Below are 23,647 nucleotides of genomic sequence, written 5' to 3'. Positions count from 1 at the left end.
TGGCACATAGTAGGCGCTCAATAAATACTTGCTGAATAAATGAGTTAAATGAAAGTCAGTGACAGGGACCAACTGGAAGTGTTCTGTGCTAAGAGTGTTTGAACACAGATGGGAAGAAGGATGTTACCTCTTGTCAAGGAATTACCTTTTAAAGTCTGGGGGCTAACAGTGTTATTATACTTCCTTAAGGATGTTGCACCCTTTTCCAAAAATAGATTTATTTTTAAAAACAAAAATCAGACAAGTTTTATAGAGTCAAATTTTCCAGAGACAAACTAGAGTTTGGATTTCAGCTTAGAGTGAAAGTTAAGCATCAGTAATCTCTTGCAGAAGTATTTCTCTCTGCAGGAGGTTAAACATTCTGCTTGATTCCAAGCACTCGATTCTCTAAATCTTGTTTGTACTTCTGCCATCATTTTACTCCATTCCGGGGCTCTGGTACACAAGATAATGCACCTTTAAAATTCAAAACTTCCAAATTGAGATGAACGATTGTTGGGCTTGGGTTGGGGTTTATAACCAATTCGATCATTGATCATTTGTTCCCGGCTCTTGGGGTCACTGCTGAGCCCAATGGCGCCTTCTCCATCACTGCCTCCTACAACTTCCACATCTTCCTTTTGTTTCTTACGGTTCTGAAAGTGTAAAAGTTTTAGGATTAAGGCAACAGTCTTTCCATTAGCAAACATTTATTTAGTACCTACCATGTACTAGGCATAGGGTAGAGGGTAGGGTTAGGGTCTACGGAACGATAAACTGAAATCCTAGGTTTAGATGGTTAGGGTTACAAGGGGGATACAAGGATATAGTGATAAAAGATATAACCCCTACCCTCCAGTATGTCACAGTCTAACAGGGAAACAGGCAGACAGACAAGTACAACAGGATGACCAGGGCTATGACACAGGAAAGCCCACACTGCCAAAGAGACACAGAGCAGAGGTGAGGAGCTGAGGGGGCAGCAGTGAGGTTCACAGAGGGAAGCTGCAGTTAGAAAGATAACTAAGAGCTGGCAGACAAGGCAGAGAGAAGGATGTTTCAGCCAATGTAGTATTCAAGAGAAGAGAAGGAAAAATAAAGCTACTGGTAAAACGATAACCACCAGAAATTAACAGCTTGACTGACACCATGAGATTAAATGTAACACAGGGATAGAGGTTTTGTGCTATCTTATCAAAAGCCCTGAGTTTTGAGGTTTCATTTTGTTTTCAGATAAAAGGTTTGGCTTTTTAGTCACAAGTGACTGCAGAATTCACAAAGCCTATGTCTCCGTTTAGTCATTTTCAAAAAGAGAGACTAAACCTTATCCATAACTGCCACTACCTGTGTGTAAAGACGGTATCAGATGCTGATAACCTTCTCTGGGAGAGGGAACATATGTCTGATCTCGAGTTTCTTACTAGAAGAACGGCTTGACTACTCTAATCACTGGAATTGCCACCCTTCTTCATCACTTACTGCTGAGCTGTGAGCATTTAAATGCCAACATCTAAGTATTATAGTGCATCAAACAAGGTATTGCACATATATATATAAACATAATGACTTTTCTGAGTCACTCTCTAGTCTACACTACCCAGAGGCAACATTAGAAAGTTCTCCCCAGACACCTTTGTGAAATCAAGTTCTAAAGGCAAAGGATGCTAGCGTTTTATAAGCCATAAGAAACCCTGAGTATCCGAATGGAATGAATCATTTCAAAGGCTTCCCACCATGAAAACTGCTGACTCTTTCAGAATGCAGAGTCATCAAAATGTCATCCAACCAATTTTAGTAAGAAACGAAACACCAGTTTTCGACTGGTTTCATTTCAGTTCGGGGCAAAACTATCCGTCCCTCCTAAGTTGCTGTAAAATAGGTCAAACCCACTGGCTAATTGTCCTTAGGAGAAAGACTAACTCAGCAGTGTGCTGACTCCAAAGAGTCAAAGGTCAGCGTGCTAGTATTTTATGAGACTCATGATAACTGAAGTTTAAACCATACTCAAAGCTCACCCTTAGACACTATCAATATGAGCTTTTAAATAGCAAAAAACTATGGGCCAACCACAGTGGCTGAGTGGTTGCTCAAGTTTGTCATGCTCTGCTTTGGCAGCCCAGGTTCGGTTCCCAGGTGCAGACCTACACCACTCGTCAGTGGCCATGCTGTGGCAGCAGCTCACCTACAAAAAGAGGAAGATTGGCAACAGATGTTAGCTCAGGGCGAATCTTCCTCAGCAAAAAGAGGAAGCTTGGTTGGGGCCTGCCCTGTGGCTGAGTGGTTAAGTTCGTGCGTTCCACTTCGGCAGCCCGGGGTTTCACTAGTTCGGATCCTGGGCATGGACTTGGCACCACTCATCAAGCCATGCTGAGGCGGCATCCCACACAGTACAATCAGAGGCACTCACAACTAGAATGTGCAACTATGTACTGGGGGGCTTTGGGGAGACGAAGAAAAAAAACAAGATTGGCAACAGATGTTAACTGAGGGCAAACATTCCTCAGCACAAAAAAAAGGAAGCAAAAAATTATAATGCTTTGGGGCCAGCCCGGTGGCGCAGCAGTTAAGTGCACATGTTCTGCTTTGGCGGCCTGGGGTCTGCCAGTTCTGATCCCAGGTGCGGACACGGCAGCACTCATCAAGCCATGCTGTGGCAGGCATCCCACAAATAAAGTAGAGGAAGATGGGCACGGATGTTAGCTCAGGGCCAGTCTTCCTCAGCAAAAGAGGAGGATTGGCAGCAGACGTTAGCTCAGGGCTGATCTTCCTCAAAAAAAAAAAAAATTATAATGCTTAGAGAACGCTAAAGGCCCCCTGGGGTGAGAAAGGGGGAAAAGAAATCCAAGTTATCTGTCTTAAAAAGAAACATACACAATACATAATAAAGCCATTATATTCATAGGTGTGTACAAAATATCTAGTAGGACAGCAAATGAGAATAGACTTGTATTGAGCATCTCCTCTAGGCCTGGCATTGCCAGGAACAGATGCAGAGAAGAAAACACTAATTCCTGCCTTCAAGAAGCATATGGCCTCGTGGGGGAAAACAGAAAAGCAAACAGACAGTTACAACAAAGAGTGACAGTGCCTACAAGAGAGGTGCACAGGGGGAAGAGGTTGAACCTAACCCAGCGGGGGGCAGGTAGTCTAGGAAGACTTCGGAAAAGAGCTGAGTCAAAAAATGAGCAGGAGTTATCCTGGCAAAGAAATGGAAGGGCATTTCCAGTAAAAGAACAGAGTGTACACAGGCACTGAGATTCAAGTTAAAGATAATTCAGCAGCGGCAGATAGAGTGGAGTAATGAGCAAGGCCCAGGTCATAAAGGGCCTTGCATGCCATCCTAAGGAATTTGGACTTCACTCTGAAGGCCACTAAAGAATTTAAGTCTTTTTTTTTGAGGAAGATTAGCCCTGAGCTAACTGCTGCCAATCCTCCTCTTTTTGCTGAAGAAGACTAGCCCTGAACTAATATCCATGCCCATCTTCCTCTACTTTATATGTGGAACGCCTACCACAGCATGGCTTGACAAGCAGTGCCATGTCCACACCCAGGATCCGAAACAGAGAACCCTGGGCCGCCGAAGCGGAACATGCGCACTTAACTGCTGCGCCACCAGGCCGGCCCCAGAATTTAAGTCTTATTAATGGACATCTAATACTGTGGGGTAAGGCTGCACTTAAAAATACATATTGAGCTCCTACTATGTACAAGATGCTGGGAACTCAGCAGGGAAGAAGACAGATGTGATTTCTACCATCAAGGTTCCTAATGTAACTGGTTTTACAATAAACAAACCAACCATTGTAAATTATAATAAATGCTATGAAATAAAAGAATAAAGTGCCTTGAGAGACCCTAATGAGATGCAGGCAGCATGGATAGAAATGATACGCCTAACTAGGACGGGCTCAGAAGAGGCCTCTCAGACGAAACGACATTTAAACAGAGAGATGAAGAGAGGGGGAGCACTCGAGGCAGAGAGAAGTAACATGTGCAAAGGCCATGAGCGATCAACAGTTTGGCGTGTTCAAGGAAACAAAGGAAAGCCAGTGTGCCTAGGGTACAGAGAGCAAGGCAAACCTGAGAGCGGCCAGAACATACAAATCTTGTAGGCCACGATAAGGAACTGAGATTTTATTCTAAGTACAGGAAACCAGTGAAGAGTTTTAAGCAGGGAAATGACATGATCTGAATTTCTTTAAAGATCATTCTAGACACCTGATGGGGAAATGGACTGAAGTGACAAAAGTGGAAGAAGGAAGACCACTTAGGATGCTACGGAAATTGCAGAGAGAGAGAGGATGGTTACTTGGACTAGGGTTGTACGGTGGAGATGGAAACGTATGGGTAGATTCTAGAAATATTCTTGTGGTAAAATCAAAGGATTTATGGACAGAATGAACATAAAGGGCGAGGGAAAGGGGGACCTCAAGAGTGACTCTCAGGTTTCTGGCTTGAGCGACTGCACAGGTACCGAGATGGGGAACACTGAGGAGAAACTGATTTGAGGAAGAAATCAAGAGGTTTTCCGTTTTAACATGTTAAGTGTAACAGGCTGAATAATGACCCCCAAAGCTATCAGGTCCTAATTCTGCAGATGTGATTAAATAAAGGATCTTGAGGTGGGGGCGTTATCCTGGATTATCCAGATGGGCCCTAAATGCCATCACATGTATCCTTACTAGAGGGGGCAGAGGGACATAGAAGAGAAGGCCATGTGATCAGGAGGCAGAGACGGCAGTGACGCAGCCACAAGCCAAGGTATGCCAGTGGCCACCAGAAGCTAGAAGGGTCACGGAACAGATTCTCCCCTGGAGCCTCTGGAGGGAGCGTAGTCCTGCTGACACCTTGATTTTGAACAGTGGTACCAATTTCAGGTTTCTGGCCTACAGAACTGTGAAAGAATAAATTTCTGTTGTTTGAAACCACCAGGTTTGTGATAATTTGTTACAGCAGCCACAGGAAACTAATACATTAAGTTTGAGAGGCCCGTAAAGCATCCAAATAGAGATTTCAAATGCTGTTGGTACAAGAGTCTAGAGTTCAAAAGTTAGAGTAATTGCTTTAAATACTCCTAAAGGTTTGAAAGTCGTGCTCTTACTTCCAGGTCCTTTCGAATACTCTCAAATTCCTCAATGTCATCAAGCTTGAGCTCCAGGCGGGTTGGTTTTCGTCGCAGCATACTGAAATCAACACCAAGGGCCAGGCCCAGTGAACTATTAGCTGCTAAAAAGGCAGAAAGAAGGAAAAACTAGAGGGGATAAATCTCAGCTACAAATATAAGATCAATTGTAAGCATGCATGCTAAAACGAATGGCGATACAAAAGACTCATTTGGATTCACACATAGGCTTCTAAGTCTTTAGGTGGATGATTATTACATTTTTATTACATGATGGAGATCCACAACTTTCTAATTCCAAAAAACTCTTTCATCAAGAACTTAAAACGGCAAGCTACCTGTAAAGAGAATTCTAGGCAACAATCACTTTAATCTCATGCTCCTGTCACATTCAAAGAAATATTCTAGCTAAAAGGATAAAGCTAAAGATCACATCTTAATTCAGCATAGTTAGTGGGAGAGTATATAAGCCACTAAATTTGATCAACTCTACATGCAAATTGTGAGAGATCTGTGATCACCCCTGAATGCTAAAATCAGTTTACTAAACCTCATGAAAACTTCCTCTAACTCACCAGTTCACAGAGTTATCCTCAGAGGCTAAGCAGGTCCTAAATGGATACGTCATTCATGAAACAAACACTTCTTGTGCTCCAGCACAGAGTTAAAAGGAAGACACAGTCTGTGGGGAAAACAAACATGTAAACAGAGAATTGCAACACAGTGTAATAAAACTCTGACAAGGGTAATGCAATGGTACCAATCCAGTCTGGCCTGAGCATGGCATGGACAGGAACATGGAGAGCTTCCTGGAGGAGATGATGTCTTAGTTGACTGGTGAAGGACAGGCAGAGAAAGAGATTAAGGTCACTCCAAGGAGAGAGAACAAATATACAAAGAGGGTCAACAGAACACTCCACAGAGTCTGAAAACCCTAGGTAATGCTTATGCTAACAGAAAACATTTTTTTAAGAAGAAAATAAAACTCCCCAACTGAGTTTAAAATCTGTGCGTTGCGTCCTTATATTCTCCACAGCATCCAGTAGACTGTATCTATGATAACCAGTCAGTAAATGTTCTCTTGAATAAACTGAGAGAGCTGATAAAGTCAGTGAAATGAACTTTTCTTCAGCACTGTGCTATGCTTTTCCATTTCCATTCTTTACATTTTTATTTATACATAGAAATCCTGCACGCCAACAAAATTACCCCCACTTTACAGATGAAGTGGAAGCTGTTAGTTTGGTTAATAAATGTCAGCTTCCTATAAACATTATACATAGGTTACATGGTGAGGATTCACGTAAGATGACTGATGTAATTGACTGATGTAATGAGAATGATGTAAGTGAAAGCTCCTTTAAAGTATTAACAGATATAAATTATTGTTACATGTATCTGGGATGTATCAAGGACTGTGAAATACACAAAGGAAGAAGCGTTTCCTTCTCCCGTGAAGCTTGGGACAGATAGAGGTGATATTATCAACCCCAAACACTAGCACATTACATTTCAAATCGCTTTATATTAAATCAGATAATATCCTGATACCAATGTAGGCAAATGGCAGAGGAAGCCAAAGTTTGGGGGGGGGGGAGGTTTCGGGGGAATGCTTAAAAGAAAGAAAAAAACTTCTTTGCATTTTCTTAACTTTTTCTGCTGATTGTGAAAAGCTCGCCACTACAAAGCAGTATAGGGTAGTGGGTACAAGCGCTCTCTGGAGGCAAAAGAGCAGAGGGCAGAGGTTCTAATCCCACCCACCAAGTATCTCGAACAATTAGCTTCATCTTTCACTACATCTTAGTTTCTGTAACTGTACTCTGTTGTTGTATGGATTCAAAGACGTAATGCTGAGTAAGTTCCTGGAACGTAACTTGGCATTTAGTAATCGCTCAATAAACAACAACCAGTATTATTGTCATTGTCCTTGTGGGTAAGGGCTCTGTCAGCTCGGGAAACACCAATATTTTGAGCATCTCCACCCTCGACATGGGAGCAAAAGCCTCGTCTTGTTCATCTCTGAGGCCCCAGCACCCAGCAGAACGCAGGGCCCGGCAGAGTTGCTTGCGTGCCGATTACCTGTCCCCTCACATCCATCATCTCACTCTGCATCTGATATATCTGATACAAAGACCGGGCTGAAGACAGACAACAAAATCAGGCGTGGCTCCTCCGCCGGGTCATTATTATACTCTGGCGCTAGAGGGCTCTTCGAGCTTAATCTCTCGCCGCTGCTCAAACCCACCGCTAATTCCCCCAGCTCAGGGGGAGCCCCTAGGAGAGAACTTCCGGACAGCGGAGAACAGCTCTCCTTCCGCAGCTCCAGGGCAGCACTCGGGGGTCCAGGGCGAGGGTTTCCACGGCAACAGGGACCTCCGCTCCAGGACGACGTCAAACCGCTCGTTGGGCCAGGAGGGACAGCAGGCCCCGGAAGCCCTCGATTTGCTCCAGAGTTCAGCCCCGAGCCGCGCGCCTGGACGCACCTACCTGTTTTCAAGCCTGCTCGGCCCCTTCCCAGAACCTCGGCGCCCACCGCGACTCTTCTTCCAGGCCAACTGGACTACACTTCCCAGACTACTCTGAGCCTCTCTCCTCGCAGAACCTCGTCCTCCGCGTGCTTTCCTCGGACGACTACGGGTCACGCCTCTCGACGCGCCCAGACTCTTCCCTACTACGATTCCCGTCATGCTCCACGCCACCCAGGCCTCAGCGTCAGCTCTGGGCCCACTTCCGGTAGGTGACGCAGTTCCGCTTTGCTGGGCGCGCGGTGGACGCTCTGAAGCGTAGGGCTCGGATTTCGCTGGGGCTTCGCGGCTCCAGAGCCCAGCATGGCTTCCTCACGCGCCTCCTCCACGGTACAGATCTCAGCTCTCTCTGGCAGGGAGCGCGGAGGGGTGGGGGTCCCCACGGGCTGGGGCCGTTAGGGCAGGTGCTAAGGCGGTGGAGGTCTGAGGAGCAGCGTTTTCCTGATCCCTCCCTCCCTTTTTGTGCTTTAGCTCACTTGCACCCCTCGCTACACCCGCGAACGGTAAAGAGCTCTTCCGACTGATCCAGAAACGCAGCTCGGAAAGGGAGGACGTAGTGTGTCTTGGCCAAGATTTGTGTCTAGGAGGCCTCTTAATTGTAACGAGGCCTCCTTACTTTATATCTACTGCCTCACGTCTGAAAACGTTTGAAATGTATAGACCGGCAGCGTTGTAACTTGTTTCCCCTTAACATCGCCTTGGTTATTTCACTTGTCCTTGATGTTTCCCCTGTGATGAGCAGTGACCCTGGAAGGGTCGTAAAACCCCAGAATTGCGCTTCCAACCGAATGAAGTGAACACGTTTCAGAGCAAACCTTTGATAGGAAAATTAGCAAGAGAAATTCACTAGTTTTATCAGCTTCTTTCTATCTGCAAAACTTAGGTGATCGAGAGACTGAAACACCCCCCTGAATCAGTGAAAACGCATCTGAACTGGTGTCCAACTTGTCCTTTCGGTTGGGGAGGAAATAGGATTGAAGCTCAGGATGAGCTCCATCCTCTGGGGAAGCGGGTCAATTGCTAAGATGAAGCCTTAGGCTAATCCAGGTCTTTAACTAAGCAGGCAACCAAAACCAAGGCACCCGATGACTTGGTGGCTCCTGTTGTGAAGAAACCACACATCTATTATGGAAGTTTGGAAGAGAAGGAGAGGGAGCGTCTGGCCAAAGGAGAGTCTGGGATTTTGGGAAAAGAAGGACTTAAAGCGGGAATTGAAGCAGGAAATATTAACATAACCTCTGGTAAGATGCGAATTGTGAGTCCGTCTTTGCCTTTGGTGCTCAGATTTTTGGTTATGATGCCTTCCCTAAACTTAGATGTCACTGGCTTTATAGCGTCAACAAATTTCAGTTTTTAAACTTGGATCTGTGTAAGGCCATACTTTGCCTACCCTATCCAGAGAGCCTTTTTGTTAAAACATTTTGTATAGTTTTTCTTCCGTGAATTGTTAGTAATTTTACCGGGAATTTATTCAGTGTGTATTTAGATTCAAAGTGATTCCGTTTGTCTTTTGGAGATCCAGCATAGTTGTGGCATTGGTTTGGAGCTACGGTGGTTTATTATATATTTATAATATTCTCCGTTTTTTAGTTTTCCAATTACTTTTCACTTAAAATGAGATATCTTTTTTAAATTATAAAAATAATAGTTATTGTGGCGCCTGGCCCTGTGGCCTAGTGGTTAAGTTCGGTGCATTCCACTTTGGCAGCCCAGGTTTGGTTCCCAGGCACAGGCCTGCACCACTCGTTGGCGGCCACAGTGTGGCAGGACCCACATACAGAATAGAGGAAGACTGGCATGGATGTTAGCTCGGGGGAAATCTTAATCAGCAAAAAAATTTTAAATACTAATAGTTATTTTCATTTTGAAAAAATCAAAGAATGTAGAAATGTGTGAAGTAGAAAATCCTGTAATCCTTATTAACTGGGTGTATATCTTTCCAAGAATTTAATAAATCTATAAAAGTGTATAATTTTTTTCCATAAATGAAACCATGATATACAAATTGTTTTGTTACTTGCATTTTTCCCTCTGTATACTGTTAAGGATATCTTTCCATGTCAGTAACTAATAGTCCACTATATTTTTAAATAAAATTATAGTGTTTGTCATAAGAAATGCAAACAGTACAGAAGAACAAAATGAAAAGATTTCTTTGCAGAAGTGATTTCTGTCAAGTTTCTCATTGATCCTCCCAAACATTCTTTTCTATGTACATGCGTGACTTTTTAAATCTTTTATGCTGTTTTAAACATAACTGCATCACTACTGTACTTCTCATTTTCCATCCAAATGCTTGTATTTGGTGTGAGTTTTAAAACTAGCTGCTAGATTATCCAAAAATCCTTATAGTCAAAGAATATCATTTTCATGGTACTTATTTCCAATTTACAAGTTATATTTGTGGTGTCCTTGTACTGGGACTGTTTTAGAGAATAACTTTGGCAATTGTTAAAACAACGTTTCTGTTTTACTTTCTGGATAGAAGACCTCGTTAACTCATTTGCTAAAGATGCTCCATACTCTTACTCTCTCATCTCATCTCTCAGCTATGTGTTTATGTAGGTGTAAGGTTACCAAATGGAACAAGGTGGCGTGAACCATATTCCTGCCTTTGAAAGCTGTGTCATTTAGTTTTCTGTGTTTGGCATAATTTAATAAACTGAGAAACAGTAACCTATAAAGTGTGTAATAGATTAGACAATTAACTTTCCCTAGGGGCACACACAGACTCAAATTGTGAGAAATTCTTTCTTTCCCCCATTTGAAGAAGATCTGGTGATTATGCGGATGTTGCATATTCTTTTCATAGGAGAAGTGTTTGAAATTGAAGAGCACATCAGTGAGCGACAGGCCGAAGTATTAGCTGAGTTTGAAAGAAGGAAGCGAGCCCGGCAGATCAATGTTTCTACGGATGACTCAGAGGTCAAGGCTTGCCTTAGAGCCTTGGGCGAGCCCATCACGCTTTTTGGAGAGGGGCCTGCTGAGAGAAGAGAAAGGTGCCCTTTCTAAATAGTTATCCTTCTCTTTTTTAATCACAGGGTTCTAGTTCTAAATTTCGGTTGGTAATCGTAGCCAAAGCTTTAATAGAATGTCTCAGATAATATTAACAGAAGAGTTTAGCCCATTATCTGAGTCTTAGGCCAATTTTGATTCCACGACTAACTTTTCTTTATAAACTGTGAAGAAGGTGTTAACATAATCTGCCCCCGCCAAGTGTGGAATTTTGCATTGGTAAACATTTGTTATTGAACTTTGAAAATTTAGACAACAAACGCATTCCTTGACAATGACCTAAAACAACGATAAGCGTTTTCTGGATATTACTCAAAGAGGGCCATGTCCTCAGATAATCCTCCTCTTGTGATTTTTAAGTTTCAAAGTCTCTTAGTTACAGGCTAGTCATATGCAGTTGTGAGGCCCACCTCTTTTTATCCACTGTCCAATGTCTCACCTTCGTCATTTTTTTTTCCTGGTTTGTATAGTCTGTACATTTAATCACTTTGAAACCTCTAACATTATCTCATGTCCATTAACTGGAACCAACAATGCTCGGCCTCTTTAATTTACAACGAAAAAAAAATCACTGTGAACCCACCTAGTATCTTACACAACCAGCTGGGCTGGCCACAGGGTGGGGGTATGAGAGAGGAGGGGGCGCCTCTGGGTAGGTGTCCAGGTGCCAGGAACGGCTAGAGGAGAGAAAGGGGGCTCCCAGATGAGGGGGACTGATTGTCCTAATGGGAGGGATGCAAAAGGAACGTCAGAAAGTGTCGAACTGGGGGGCAGGAGACCTCAGAGCTTTCTCCATCAGGGCACAGTATTGGACAGGGTGCAGTGCCACTGCCTGCCCACCCCTGGCACTTGGAGAACCAGTGACCCACGAGCCCTTGGCACAGTAAGCGCCACCTGAAACACAGATGACAGCCTGACCCCTTCCACCGTGAACCCTCTTTCCTAGGGCCACCTAGCCTGCCTGCCTCTTCAGGACTTGGGGCTCAGCTAGTCCTCTCTCATTACATTTACTCTCTTAAGGCCCTTACCCCTCATTTCCTCTTCAACCCACTGCTGACTGACTGACCGCTACCACGTTGAAATTGCTCTTTACTAAGCTCATCAACTCATCTTTACTAAGAACAGCCCTAGTACACTGGCAGCCACTCCCTCCTTGAAACACTCCCTTTCCTCAGCTCTCATAAGACCAAATCCTGATTTTCCTCCTATTTCCTGACTGATTCTCACTCGCCTGTAAGCCTCTGTATTCCCTGCCTAACCTTTATGTGCTGCGGTTCTTTCCCCTCATTCTGCACTCACCCTGGGTGATCTCATCTGCTCCCTGGCATCCTTTACCATGTGTATTCTGATGACGCCCAGATCTCTGTTTTAGCCTAAATATTCCATAGGTACTTCAAATTTGGCATGTCTAAATTGAGCTCATCTGTTCCTACCCCTGTCCTATTCTCCTTGCAAATAACACTACCATTCAGTTTTCAGTTGAAAACCTGCCTCACCTCCTTTGTAATCCATCAGTGAAATCTAGTCTATTCTACTTCTGAAATGTACTTGCAATGTGTCTTCTTTTCTCTGCCTCCATTGCTTTCACATCTAGACTGTTGTAACAGCCCCAAACCTGTTGTGTTAATTGCTTCCTTAAATTCCTGCAGTGTCTCCTTCTTATGCTTAAAGACTCCTAATCATGCCTTCAGCCTTACCTTGTGCCGCTCTTCCCCAGTTTACTAGACTTTGTAGCCACAGCGGGCCTCCTGGAATACTCAAGCTTTTTTTCTGTCTTGTCACTTAATTTTTCTTTCTGTTCCCCTCTCCTGCCTTTTAAAGCCCTTTTATTCTTTTGGTTTCAGCATAAATGCCATCTCTAAGAAGGCTTTCCTAACGTGACCACTTGTAAAGTAAGCCCCTCCATTATTTTCTATCATAGTATGTTATTTTCAAAGGGTAGACTTTTATTGTTGTTTATTGTTTGTCTTCTCCAACAGAAAGTCTGGCTGATTGTTGTGTCCCTTAGACGAATGTCTCGAATCCGTACTGCTGCTGTCCTCATTCAGTCCACCGCTGAGACTCAGGCTTCCTACAGCAGTACCCTGTCCACTTTCCCTGCACTTATTCTGCCCTTTTCAAACCATTCTCTATACTTTTCCAGGGATCTTTCTCAAACGTAAACCCTCCTTACTGTGGCGTTAGGAGCTCTTTGTGACCTGACCTCTACTCACATTTGCAGCCATATCCCTCACCAGCCCTTTTCTTGTGTTCCATGCTCCAGCCATATTTATTTGTGCCAATCATATTTGTGATTCCAAGCTCAACATGCTTTTCTTATCTCCAGACCTTTATATTTCTTAACCCCCTGCTTCAACTGTCCTTTCCCATTCTTGACCTATTGCCCCGACTAATTGAGGACTCAGTTCAGGTAGCGCCTCCTCTGAGAAGTCTTCCCTGACCCTCCCTCCAAGCCTACGTTAGGTATCCTTTTGCGTTCCCCTTTAGCACCCTCTGCTTACTCTGCGTAATACTGACATAACGTGCTGTAGTTCCCTGTTACTCTCCGCACTTCCCCATCCCGACTGTGCTAGTGGAAATCAAGAACTGTTTCTTAAGTCATTGTTGTGGACTTAGCACCTGGGTCAGTATCCAGCGCACTGTGGCACTGAGCGAAAGTTAGCTCTCTTCACAGACTCAGTGGTAGTGGTACTGGGGCTAGCCGACTCTAAATTGAGTAGAGCAATTGCTTATAGTTCAGTTTAGGGAAACTGCAAATAAAGATCAAGTGAAAGAAATCACACTGGAAGTTGAGACGTGGCAGCTGACTCTTACAGAAGGCCCCTAAGGGTTTGATTGGTGAGAGATTAGGGGAAGCTTCCTGTCTTTTTGGATGTCCTTTCCACATTCTCATCTTGCCTCTGTTTAATTCTGATGTTTTTTGTTATAGGTTAAGAAATATCCTCTCAGTAGTCGGTACTGATGCCTTAAAAAAGACCAAAAAAGATGATGAGAAATCTAAGAAGTCCAAAGAAGAGGTAAGATATGCCTTTGGCTTCATAGTATAAACACAAAATGAGGGAATAGTTCTCTCATCTTCTGTTTTCGGTGGTTTGCTAGGGTGAGGGGAGAAATGTTCCTAAAGACTCTGCTGTTCAGGAATAGTTGTTGGCAGTAGTCTGTGGTTCCTGTGTAGGAATAAATGGAGATTAGTGGGGCCAGCCCTGTGGCCAAGTAAAGTTCCATGTGCTCCACTTCGGCAGCCCAGATGAGGACCTACTCCACTCATCAGCCACGCTGTAGAGGCGTCCCACATACAAAATAGCGGAAGATGGGCACGGACGTTAGCTCAGGGCCAGTCTCCTCAAGCAAAAAAGAGGAAGATTGGCAGCGGATATTAGCCAGGGGCAAATCTTCCCCACCAGGAAAAAAGAAAAGGTTAGCGTGTTTCCTCTTCAGGAAAGAGCCATGGCATTCCTGGAGTAACTTTTACCAAGGAGCCAGAAACCACCCAGTAAGACCTCACAGAAGCGAACACTGTAGAAAGCACATACGCCTGACCTCATCCTATTACTGAACTAATTCACCTTTTTTCTAGGCAGTTATGTTAGGGAATTGACAGCTATGAGCGGGGCAGGAATGCCTCAGACTTAACATTTCTGCTGTTAATTTAACTTTCAGTATCAGCAAACCTGGTACCATGAAGGACCAAACAGCCTGAAGGTTGCTAGACTGTGGATTGCTAATTATTCACTGCCCAGGTAAGGAGAACCTCGAGAAGGGGAAAGAAGCGTATTTTTTCTTGTTTCCTCTCAAGGACTGAAGATCTGCTCGATGATGACTGTGGTTGTAAAGTGAAATTGAATAGTAGAGACAGTCCTGTGGACCCTTGCTCATGGTAATTATGGTGTTTGTATGTCACAGAGCCATGAAACGCTTGGAAGAGGCCCGTCTCCACAAAGAGATTCCTGAGACAACTAGGACCTCCCAGATGCAAGAGCTGCACAAATCTCTCCGGGTAAGATGCTCAGCGAGTATCTCATCTTCAAGGTGCTTAAATATTGATTAGGTTTTCTCCCTTGGCCGCCTCTAGGAAAGTACAGGCAGCTATGGTTATCCCTCTGCTTACATTGCCACTGTTTGGAAGGGCCATCAGTTTAGGTGGCAGGACCCTGTTGTCCTTTGTATTCAGCAGAGGCCTGTGGTTCTGCTCTTTAATTTTTCCTTTTACTACGTTGAAGCTGCACTTTATGTCTCCCCACGTTTTTCCTGTGTATATCTAGCTGACACAGAAGCTAGTGATACTAAGACTGTAGCAGACAGCATGCTGGGGTTCCAGATGAGCCTTGACTCCATTCAGTCATCACTATATGTGTCTCCTCACAAAAAAAGTATCAAAGAACCTTGGGTTGTGTTAAAACCATAAACTTGGTTTTTTATGGTGGAAAAGCCAAGACACACTTGGATTAGCCTATTAATGATCACCATTTGTCTTTTTTTTAAGTCTTTGAATAATTTCTGCAGTCAGATTGGGGATGATCGGCCTATCTCCTACTGCCACTTTAGTCCCAATTCCAAAATGCTGGCCACAGCTTGTTGGTAAGTCCTGTGTTTTTTTTCCTAAAGGCGGGGACAGGTTCAGGGAAAAAATTAGCATTTGTCTTAGGCTCTGTTTCCATATCCTCTTCCTCTGCTTCTCATGATCACACCAAACTAGGAATGCTCCTGCTCTGCCCATTATATTATGAATAGTCTTTCTGAACAGTTCTGACTGTTCACAAGTGACCGCAGAGATCATGACATGTGGCAGTCTGTCATGTTCTTGACACTGGTGTTTTGGAATAGGTCATATAGTCAGCTGTGGACTAACTAGTGTCCACACTTGACTGTAGCTTTCCTTTTTTTTTTTCAAGATTTTATTTTTCCTTTTTCTCCCCAAAGCCCCCTGGTACATAGTTGTGTATTTTAGTTCTGGGTCCCTCTAGTTGTGGCATGCGGGACACCGCCACAGCGGAGCGTTCGAACTTAACCACTCGGACACAGGGCCGGCCCTATAGCTTTTCTGTTTTAGTTACGTAATCTAGGCAAGATGCTTCATCTCTCAGCTTCAGTTTCCTCATCTGTAAGTGGGGTGAGGTGTCTGTAAAGCTTTTTGCTTGATAGTGCATGGTATGTGGTAAGACTCAGTAAATGTGAACTGGTGTTTTGATGTTTATTTTGTTTTGTACTTACCACCACATATGCAGAAAACTCTTAGAATGTGATTACTTTGTTGTTTTGTTCTATTCAGTTATGAGTTTTTTCTGTGGGACCTGGCCACCTAGAGGGAGGGAAACTTCCCTACATTGTATGCACAAGAACTACTTGACTAGGCGGAAATTGAGGCTGAGGTTCAGGAGAAAGCCAAGGATCCACACCACTCCCCTCCCCCTCCCCAAGCCTCAGTTTACCGCCCTTATAAAGTAGAACTGATCATTCCTGCCTCATCTATCTCACAGGTCTGTTATAAGGATTACTTGAGATGACAGATATGAAAGTAATTGGTTGAAAATTTTCTGAAATAAAAAGTCTAAAAAATTTAAGTACTTTGTAAGCAGCAAAATGCTGTACAGGTTTAAGGTGATAGTAGCATTATTAATGTTATTATTAATTGGGTAGTTTAATTTGTCGTACCTTCCCTCACAAATCGATCCAAAAGTTAAGGAGAAGAGCAACTTGTGCTGTATTAATTATAGTCTAGTAGAGGCCTCTGCTTGCATGAAACCCGGACGTAGCTTTCTTCTATAACCCTTCAAATGATAAGCCTTTTATTTTTATTTTTCTGTCTGCCACTGTATAAAGTTTATTGGGGGTGAGAAGAGACTGTCCTTTAGTAATGTTACCAAGGTACCTTTTCCTTCCCAGACCAACCCTGGCTGAGATGCTTTCCTTTGTATTTGATAGGAGTGGGCTTTGCAAGCTCTGGTCTGTTCCTGATTGCAACCTTCTTCACACTCTCCGAGGTGAGTTAGAATGTTGTTTGAATCTCAATCTTTTTCCCACTGTGAACTCTGTCAAGCAGTAAAACTCTGACACTCTACCTTATGCTCAGACCCAGGACACACAAGATTAATTCCTGATTCCATTTGACTTGGTTTGTTTTTTTCTGACCGCAAGGCTGGAAGATAATGACATCATACATATACCACATTTCTCTCATGTTCAGCCCCACTCTGGCATTTACAATCTCTAAACCAAAAAAGCAAAAGTGTTTTTTGTAATTTAGTTCATTTTTTTAAATAGTTGAGTAGTCACTTTAATACTCTATACGTCCACCTGTTCCCTCATATATATCTACATTATTCGTCATAGTCTGTATTTGCACATCAGTTATAAAGCTGCGAGAACCCTTTGACTTTTATCTCCGACACTCCTTCAGGCCATAACACAAACGTAGGAGCAATTGTATTCCATCCGAAATCCACTGTCTCCTTGGACCAAAAAGATGTCAATCTGGCCTCCTGTGCTGCTGATGGCTCTGTGAAGCTTTGGAGCCTTGACAGGTACGCATTGCTGTTCTGTCCATACTGCAGTCACTAAATTAAATAGTTGATTGATTGGTCCTTGGAACCCGAAAAATCTGGCATTTAACCCCAGAGATGCTGTAGGAGTCAAGGTAACCTAGAGTAAAAACTTAATGGAGGATTTCTTAGACCTTTTCTCACCAGAGGAGTTGTCAGGTCTTTCTTATCTGTTAACTTTGGACGTTGATTTTTTGCCTCAAATGTAGTGGCCACTGTTTGCTGGCTGCAGTTATTCTGGAAAGATGCATTCTACCTCCTATGCAATAGACTGATCTTGGAAAAATACACTGTTTGGTAGATTGACTGAAGATAATATTATTCTCGGCAGCATGTCGGTTCTTAGCGAACAGCCACGGGGGAGCGGAAAGTGAGGTTCTGCCTGGCAGGATTGCCAAGGAAGAGATGTGTCCTCCCACAGCGTCATTCCTCACCTAGACTATCTTCTCCACTTACAACGTTTTTCTTTTTAATGTGTTGATGATTACTGTCTTCTGAGAAGTTTTTGGAAGCATCTTGTTGGCTAAAAGACATCTGAATTCACTTGCTTGGTTTTCTTTCTTTGGGAAAGCGCATGAGGCTTTTATTCCAGGGTTTTGTAAAGAGCTAATTAGTGTCTCCACTCTGCCAGACAAGGTCTTACCCATGAGCACAGCCAGTTTTAATTGGCCTTGGTGATGCTTAGCAGTGTTTGTTCCCCTAGGACTTTGATTATCTCTCTGTGTGCACATTGACAGAGTTCCCTTTTTAATTGCCCTCTTCAGGGTTTATGTTTATTTCCTTTTCCTGGTGTTTCAGATCATCTTTCTGTGGTTTCTGGGCAGTGGAATTTAATGGCCACCAAAAGGAAACTAAGCCTCTGTCTGTTTAGGATTCCCTTATTCCATGCAGAACCTTGAACAAGCGAAAGTTTAAGAAAGATTTACCTGTAATCCACTTGCACCAAAACTACTTGATTTCTGTCGCCTCACGTCTCTGTGGAAGTATGTTTTCTTTCCAGAATCCCAGCACTACTTTGGGACAGGGAGGCTATTTTCCTTTCAATAGCTAAAATATCTTTTGTTTTTCTCAATCCTAAATGGTCTGTAGCATTATGGGTTTATTAAGTTCTTAAATTGAGGTGGAAAGACAGTGTGTATTGAAGTGCTATGGGCAGTGTGCCCTCTGGGCACATGAAATACTCCCAAATCTTTTAAAACCAAGAGGAGTGGCTTAAATTGTTGTTAGCCCTAAAGTTTGAACAAATGTAAGTTTAGTTACAATTTGGCTCCTCAGTTTGAACAGAATGGGTGCATCTCTGTACAATAGTTAATAAATTCAGTGCATATTTACCTGACTATAAAATAGTTTACTCACATATGCTTGATTCCTTTTCAGTGATGAACCAGTGGCGGATATTGAAGGCCATACAGTGCGCGTGGCCCGTGTGATGTGGCATCCATCAGGACGGTTCTTGGGCACCACCTGGTAAGCCATCCTGTTGTTCTATCCGTACAGGCCTATGCCATCATGTTAATCCTTCATGGCTCTCTGTCAGGTAAATTTTTAAAGCAAAGATCTTCAAGTTGGATTTCTTTGAACTACAATGAATCAGAATCAAAAGAGAGTATATGATATAGTTATGGCTAAGCATGTTGCTTTTAAATTGAAGTTAATCTGGGGCCGGCCCCGTGACCGAGTGGTTATGTTTGCGCACTTTGCTTCTGGCAGCCCAGGGTTTCGCCAGTTCGAATCCTGGGCGCGGACATGGCACCACTCATCAAGCCATGCTGAGGCGGCGTCCCACATGCCACAACTGGAAGGACCCACAACTAAAAATACAAAACTATGTACCCCGGGGGCTTTGGGGAGAAAAAGGAAAAATATAATAAAATAAATTGAAGTTAATCTGAAATTTCAAAATCACTAATAGCTAGAAAACTAGAGTTTTCACTCTTTCTTCTCTTTCTTGACCAATGTTAGAAGTGTATATTTTTTTGTTACATGTTGTATTACAATCTCTCTGCTTACAAATTGATCTCCCTTTCTAGTTCTGCAAGTTCAGTGAGGGCAGAATCTGTTAAAGAACTTTCTAATTGAGATGTAATTTACTACAGTGGAATGGATTTATTTTAAGCCTACAGTTCAGTTAGACTGGACAAATGCATGCGTTCATGTGACCCACTTTACCGTATCATTCAGTTGTATGACTCTGCCGCAGTTTATTTATCCATTCTCCTATTGGTGGACATTTGGGCTATTTCCAGGTTTTGCCTAGTCAGAATAAAGCTGCTATAAATATTCTTGTACAGTGCTTTTTGTGGACGTGTTTTTCTTTCCTCTCTCTGAAATAAATACCTATGAATGCACTTGCTAGGTCATAGGGTAGATGCGTGTTTAACTTTTTTAAAGTTCCAGAGTGATGGTGCCCGTTTGGTGGTGCCCAGAATTTTGGTTGCTTCACATCCTTGCTAGCATTTGGTGTTAGTCTTGTCATTTTGCCCAATCTAGCAAGTGTGGTGAAATCTCGTGGCTTTCAATTTTTATTACCCTAATGACCATTGGTGCTGCGTGCTTTGTCGTATGCTTGTTGACTGATTATATATCCTCTTTTGTGCAGTGTCCGGGTGCTTTACTCATTTTTTTTACTGATTTTGTTTTTCCATGCTAATAGTTCTCCAACCATTTATTGAAAAGACTTGCCTTTCCCTATTGAAATTGCTTTGGCAACCTCACTAAAAATCATTTGACCATACAGGTTTTGGTCCATTTATATATTCTCTGTTCTGTTCCATTGACCTATTTGTTTATGATTGATTTTTTTGTATCCCTAGCATCCAATTTAGGGCCCAATAAATGTATAGATGCTCAATGATGAAAAGACATAACAATGGAATTGGGTAAGAAAGAAAGCAAGAGACTCTTTGTTTGGCTGTTATGAGGGAATTCTGTTCTCAAAAGAGCCACTGGAGTAGGTTTATGGAAGTCTGTGGTTTCCCACTTAGCACCCAAGACAGATATGCCAAGTTGTTGAGGCATTGTTTATGCCAGAAAAGAATTTCTTGTTTAGGTGGTTGCATGAATAGTTTCAGAAGCATAACTTGAACTGCAGCTATTGATAGGAGCTGAAGAAATATCTGCTGGTTAATTGTTAGTTTGATTTTTTAGCTATGACCGCTCATGGCGCTTATGGGATTTGGAGGCTCAAGAGGAGATCCTGCATCAGGAAGGTCACAGCATGGGTGTGTATGACATTGCCTTCCATCAAGATGGCTCTTTGGCTGGCACTGGGTAAGGCTTCTTCCATGTAGCCAGGGGCAGCTCAGTGGGCTCACCTCTTACCTGCACCACTTCCACAGAGAACTGGATTCACAATGTTCATTTATAAATTATTTTATCAGGGGACTGGATGCATTTGGTCGAGTTTGGGACCTGCGCACAGGACGTTGTATCATGTTCCTAGAAGGCCACCTGAAGGAAATCTATGGAATAAATTTCTCCCCCAATGGGTAAAATGGCTCATTGAGTGGGGGTGGAGAGGGTTCTCAGTCAGAAAGTACTCTTCATTTCTAACTTCGGTACTACATCTGACCCACAGCTACCACATTGCGACTGGCAGTGGTGACAACACCTGCAAAGTGTGGGACCTTCGACAGCGGCGTTGCGTCTATACCATCCCTGCCCATCAGAACTTGGTGACTGGCGTCAAGTTTGAGCGTAAGCTTTCCTCCTGTTTTAAGCCTAATCATGAGACAGACAGACTGCATTTCCGTGGAATGCAGGCCAGGCTTCTGCTTAACTTGGCAATGGAACAGGAGAGAATTTGGACTCTGATGCAGGAGCAAATTATGATTTCCTTCCCTCCCCCGCGCTTTCAGACGAGCTATGACACAGCATGCTGCTGCTTGCTGGGAAGTAAGGAAGACTTCCAGGAACGCTTAGCTTCATTTTTTTCTCCATGGAAGTCCTAAGCAATGCGTCCTTAATATTCTACACAGGTTGTCTGTCAGGGAAAGAGCAAAAAACCTTAATAATGTTACTTGCTTTCCTCAGTCTGCCTGTAGGTGTCCCTTTTTTCTGGAGGCCTAGAAGAAGTATAGGTCAGAGTAGTGGTGGGGTTTTCTGCAGGTGGAAATAACCTTCTCTTTTGAAATAGCAGATTTTTGTGCTTTTATTTTCTTATGCTATTTTGAATACTTGAATTCCTCAAGCGCCTCCCCTTTTCTCTTGTAGCTATCCATGGGAATTTCTTGCTCACTGGTGCCTATGATAACACAGCCAAGATCTGGACCCACCCCGGCTGGTCCCCGCTGAAGACTCTGGCTGGCCACGAAGGCAAAGTGATGGGCCTAGACATTTCTTCCGATGGGCAGCTCATAGCCACGTGCTCATATGACAGGACCTTCAAGCTCTGGATGGCTGAATAGGCAGGACCGTGGAAAAAGAACTCTTACCTCAAGCTCTCCCTTCAGAGCCATTTGCAAAAGAAAGGAATTGATGTGTTTTGTCCTATCATGTTTTTTGCCGATTACTGTGTATAGACCCCTAGTAGAATTGGGTCTCCAGGATGTCAGCCCCCACTCCCGGCAGGCAGCCCAGTCCTGGGTGTTGGTGAACCCCTTTCGTGGCTGACAATTTTCATCTTCAAGCCCTCCCACGAACTGTGTAGACAGTATTTTTATGAATCTTTTGTTTGAATGCCCTATTGCCTCCCTCCCAGCCCTCAGGATTGTGACTGGCTCCGTTTTTAATTCTTGAAACTTGGCTTTCCTGTACATGGTACATGCTTCAGGACTACCTCTGGCCCACAAAGCCAGGCGGCTGCACTGTAGTCTGGAAGCCCTCAAATGAAGAGGCACATCTCCCCACGCCCTGGTTACACAGTGTCTGACGGAGCGAGAGCCCTTCCTCCACCTTGAGAAGGGGGGTGAAGAGGTCAGCCCAGGCCGTGCTCAGGGTCATGCAGGAAAGAGGACTTTCCTCTCCCTGTGAGTTCACTTGGAATGCTCACTGCATCAGGAAGCTGAGAACTGAACGTTTGCTTTCTCAGAAAATGTCTTCCATTTTGCTTCGAAGTTGGGCGTCCTTCCTGTTACCCAAAGCTAGGCCGTTGTGTCAGAATTCAGTGAAATTTTTAGAAAGCAAACATGGTGTCTCTATCGCGCGGCCTCCTTTCTATTGGTGATTTAAAGGATGTACCCTTTAGATTGAGGTAACTCAAAAAAATCTCTAGTGGCTATTTCTAGACAAACTTTTTTTTCTTACACATTTGCTACAGAGTAAATCCTGTTATAAAAACTGCTCTTTAAAGAATTATTTTGTATGGTTAAGCATTTTCTGAATCTTAGCCATTGGTTCACAGAGCCCCCTTTTTTTGGTTTGAGATAGAACAAATGATCTCAGATACGGCTTAGTCCAGTTTCTGTCTCCTTCCAAGTGCTCTGTTAATAATTTTTATAAAAAAATAGAGGGCTGTTGCATTGTGGGCCATACCATCAGTGAACTGTATCTAGACTCTTAATTCTTACTGGCCGTGCAGGAGTTACCTTCACCTCTTTCCATCCCAAATGTGCAGCCACTGTCCTCTGAGAGTCCCCAGTAAACTCGCACAAAAGTGCAGCAACTTGGAGGGAGAAAGGGTTGTGTAGAGGGAATTCAGGAAGGCCTTGTAGGATGGCTGCTTCTTGAATGTCAAAACACTTTTCGTTCGCTCTTCCAGGGAGGGTGAGAGGGTCTGTCTCACTCTATTCTGTGAACTGTGTGTGTGGTTTATAGCCTAGTATTGTTTACCTGGTTCCAATTACAACCATAGTTGCATATCCCGTATACCTCTGAAGCTTCAGGGTCCTCAGCTCTGCCCTCTGCTGGCGCTGCGCTGTTTAAGTATTAATTGGCTCTGTTTCCTTCATAGTTGCCCATGAAAAGAAATTGTTTTTCATTGCTACCCTTGTAGCATGTATGAACTAATACCGAACATTACTCATTAGCATGCAGTTTGGATATAGTGTGTGAGCAAAGGTTTTCAGTTGTTTCAAGTTTAAATTCTATTAGTTCTGTTAAACTTGTCTTTTTTTTTTTTTCCCCCTCTTGGTGGTTGTTCCAAGGGATTTGGAGGCGGCCACTGGGTAAAAACACTTCATCTAAGCCTTTGGCAAAATAGATGTCTTGTTTGGAATCTGCATTTCTTCACTGGAAATATTGCAAGAAAGCAGTTAGCTGAGGAGCATAAACCAAGGGTGGCGTTTCATGGTAATGGTGAGAAATACGCCCACGACTTAACAGGCCACTTATCTCGGCCTTGACACTGGGCCAGGCTCATTGAGACATCTCGTTAACTCTTTACAATCTTATGAGTTAATTATTGTTGCCTTTTACAGACAAAACTCAAGCTCAAAGAAGTTTAGTAACTTGCTCAAGTTACCCAGTTAATAAGTGGTGGAGCCTGGTAGTCTGTGACTCTGTGAAGAGATTTTGTAGGGCCCCAGTGA

At 43.4% G+C, this 23,647-nt stretch overlaps 2 protein-coding genes across 8 annotated transcripts; one reads left to right on the top strand and one right to left on the bottom strand.

Annotated features, from left to right (window-relative positions):
• Positions 1 to 201: 201 nt before the first annotated feature.
• Positions 202 to 7,728, bottom strand: CDC26 (cell division cycle 26). Of its 3 annotated transcripts, none has more exons than XM_044779024.2 (4): positions 7,589 to 7,728; positions 5,677 to 5,783; positions 5,081 to 5,205; positions 202 to 635 (listed from the first exon to the last, which is right to left on the bottom strand). In XM_044779024.2, exons 3-4 carry the CDS (start codon positions 5,159 to 5,161, stop codon positions 459 to 461), a joined length of 258 nt encoding a protein of 85 aa, XP_044634959.1. In that variant the 5' UTR covers positions 5,162 to 5,205; positions 5,677 to 5,783; positions 7,589 to 7,728; the 3' UTR covers positions 202 to 458. The 3 variants fall into 3 exon arrangements, with proteins under 3 accessions (XP_044634959.1, XP_014683495.1, XP_014683492.1); XM_014828009.3 differs by having other exon boundaries at positions 5,081 to 5,202; XM_014828006.3 differs by having other exon boundaries at positions 5,081 to 5,162.
• Positions 7,702 to 22,305, top strand: PRPF4 (pre-mRNA splicing tri-snRNP complex factor PRPF4). 5 transcript variants are annotated; one of them, XM_014828004.3, is made up of 14 exons: positions 7,702 to 7,834; positions 8,690 to 8,867; positions 10,439 to 10,625; positions 13,571 to 13,658; positions 14,302 to 14,381; positions 14,545 to 14,638; positions 15,125 to 15,219; positions 16,564 to 16,622; positions 17,039 to 17,162; positions 18,558 to 18,647; positions 20,328 to 20,450; positions 20,561 to 20,668; positions 20,758 to 20,876; positions 21,393 to 22,305. In XM_014828004.3, exons 1-14 carry the CDS (start codon positions 7,787 to 7,789, stop codon positions 21,584 to 21,586), a joined length of 1,587 nt encoding a protein of 528 aa, XP_014683490.1. In that variant the 5' UTR covers positions 7,702 to 7,786; the 3' UTR covers positions 21,587 to 22,305. The 5 variants fall into 5 exon arrangements, with proteins under 5 accessions (XP_014683490.1, XP_044634947.1, XP_014683491.1 ...); XM_044779012.2 differs by having other exon boundaries at positions 7,708 to 7,834; positions 8,687 to 8,867; XM_014828005.3 differs by having other exon boundaries at positions 7,813 to 7,956.
• Positions 22,306 to 23,647: the final 1,342 nt, after the last annotated feature.

The sequence above is a fragment of the Equus asinus genome, chromosome 10, assembly GCF_041296235.1.
Source record: "Equus asinus isolate D_3611 breed Donkey chromosome 10, EquAss-T2T_v2, whole genome shotgun sequence".
NCBI lineage: Eukaryota > Metazoa > Chordata > Mammalia > Perissodactyla > Equidae > Equus > Equus asinus.
The sequence above is the reverse complement of the archived record's forward strand: the minus strand, read 5'-3'. Positions and strand labels throughout refer to the sequence as shown.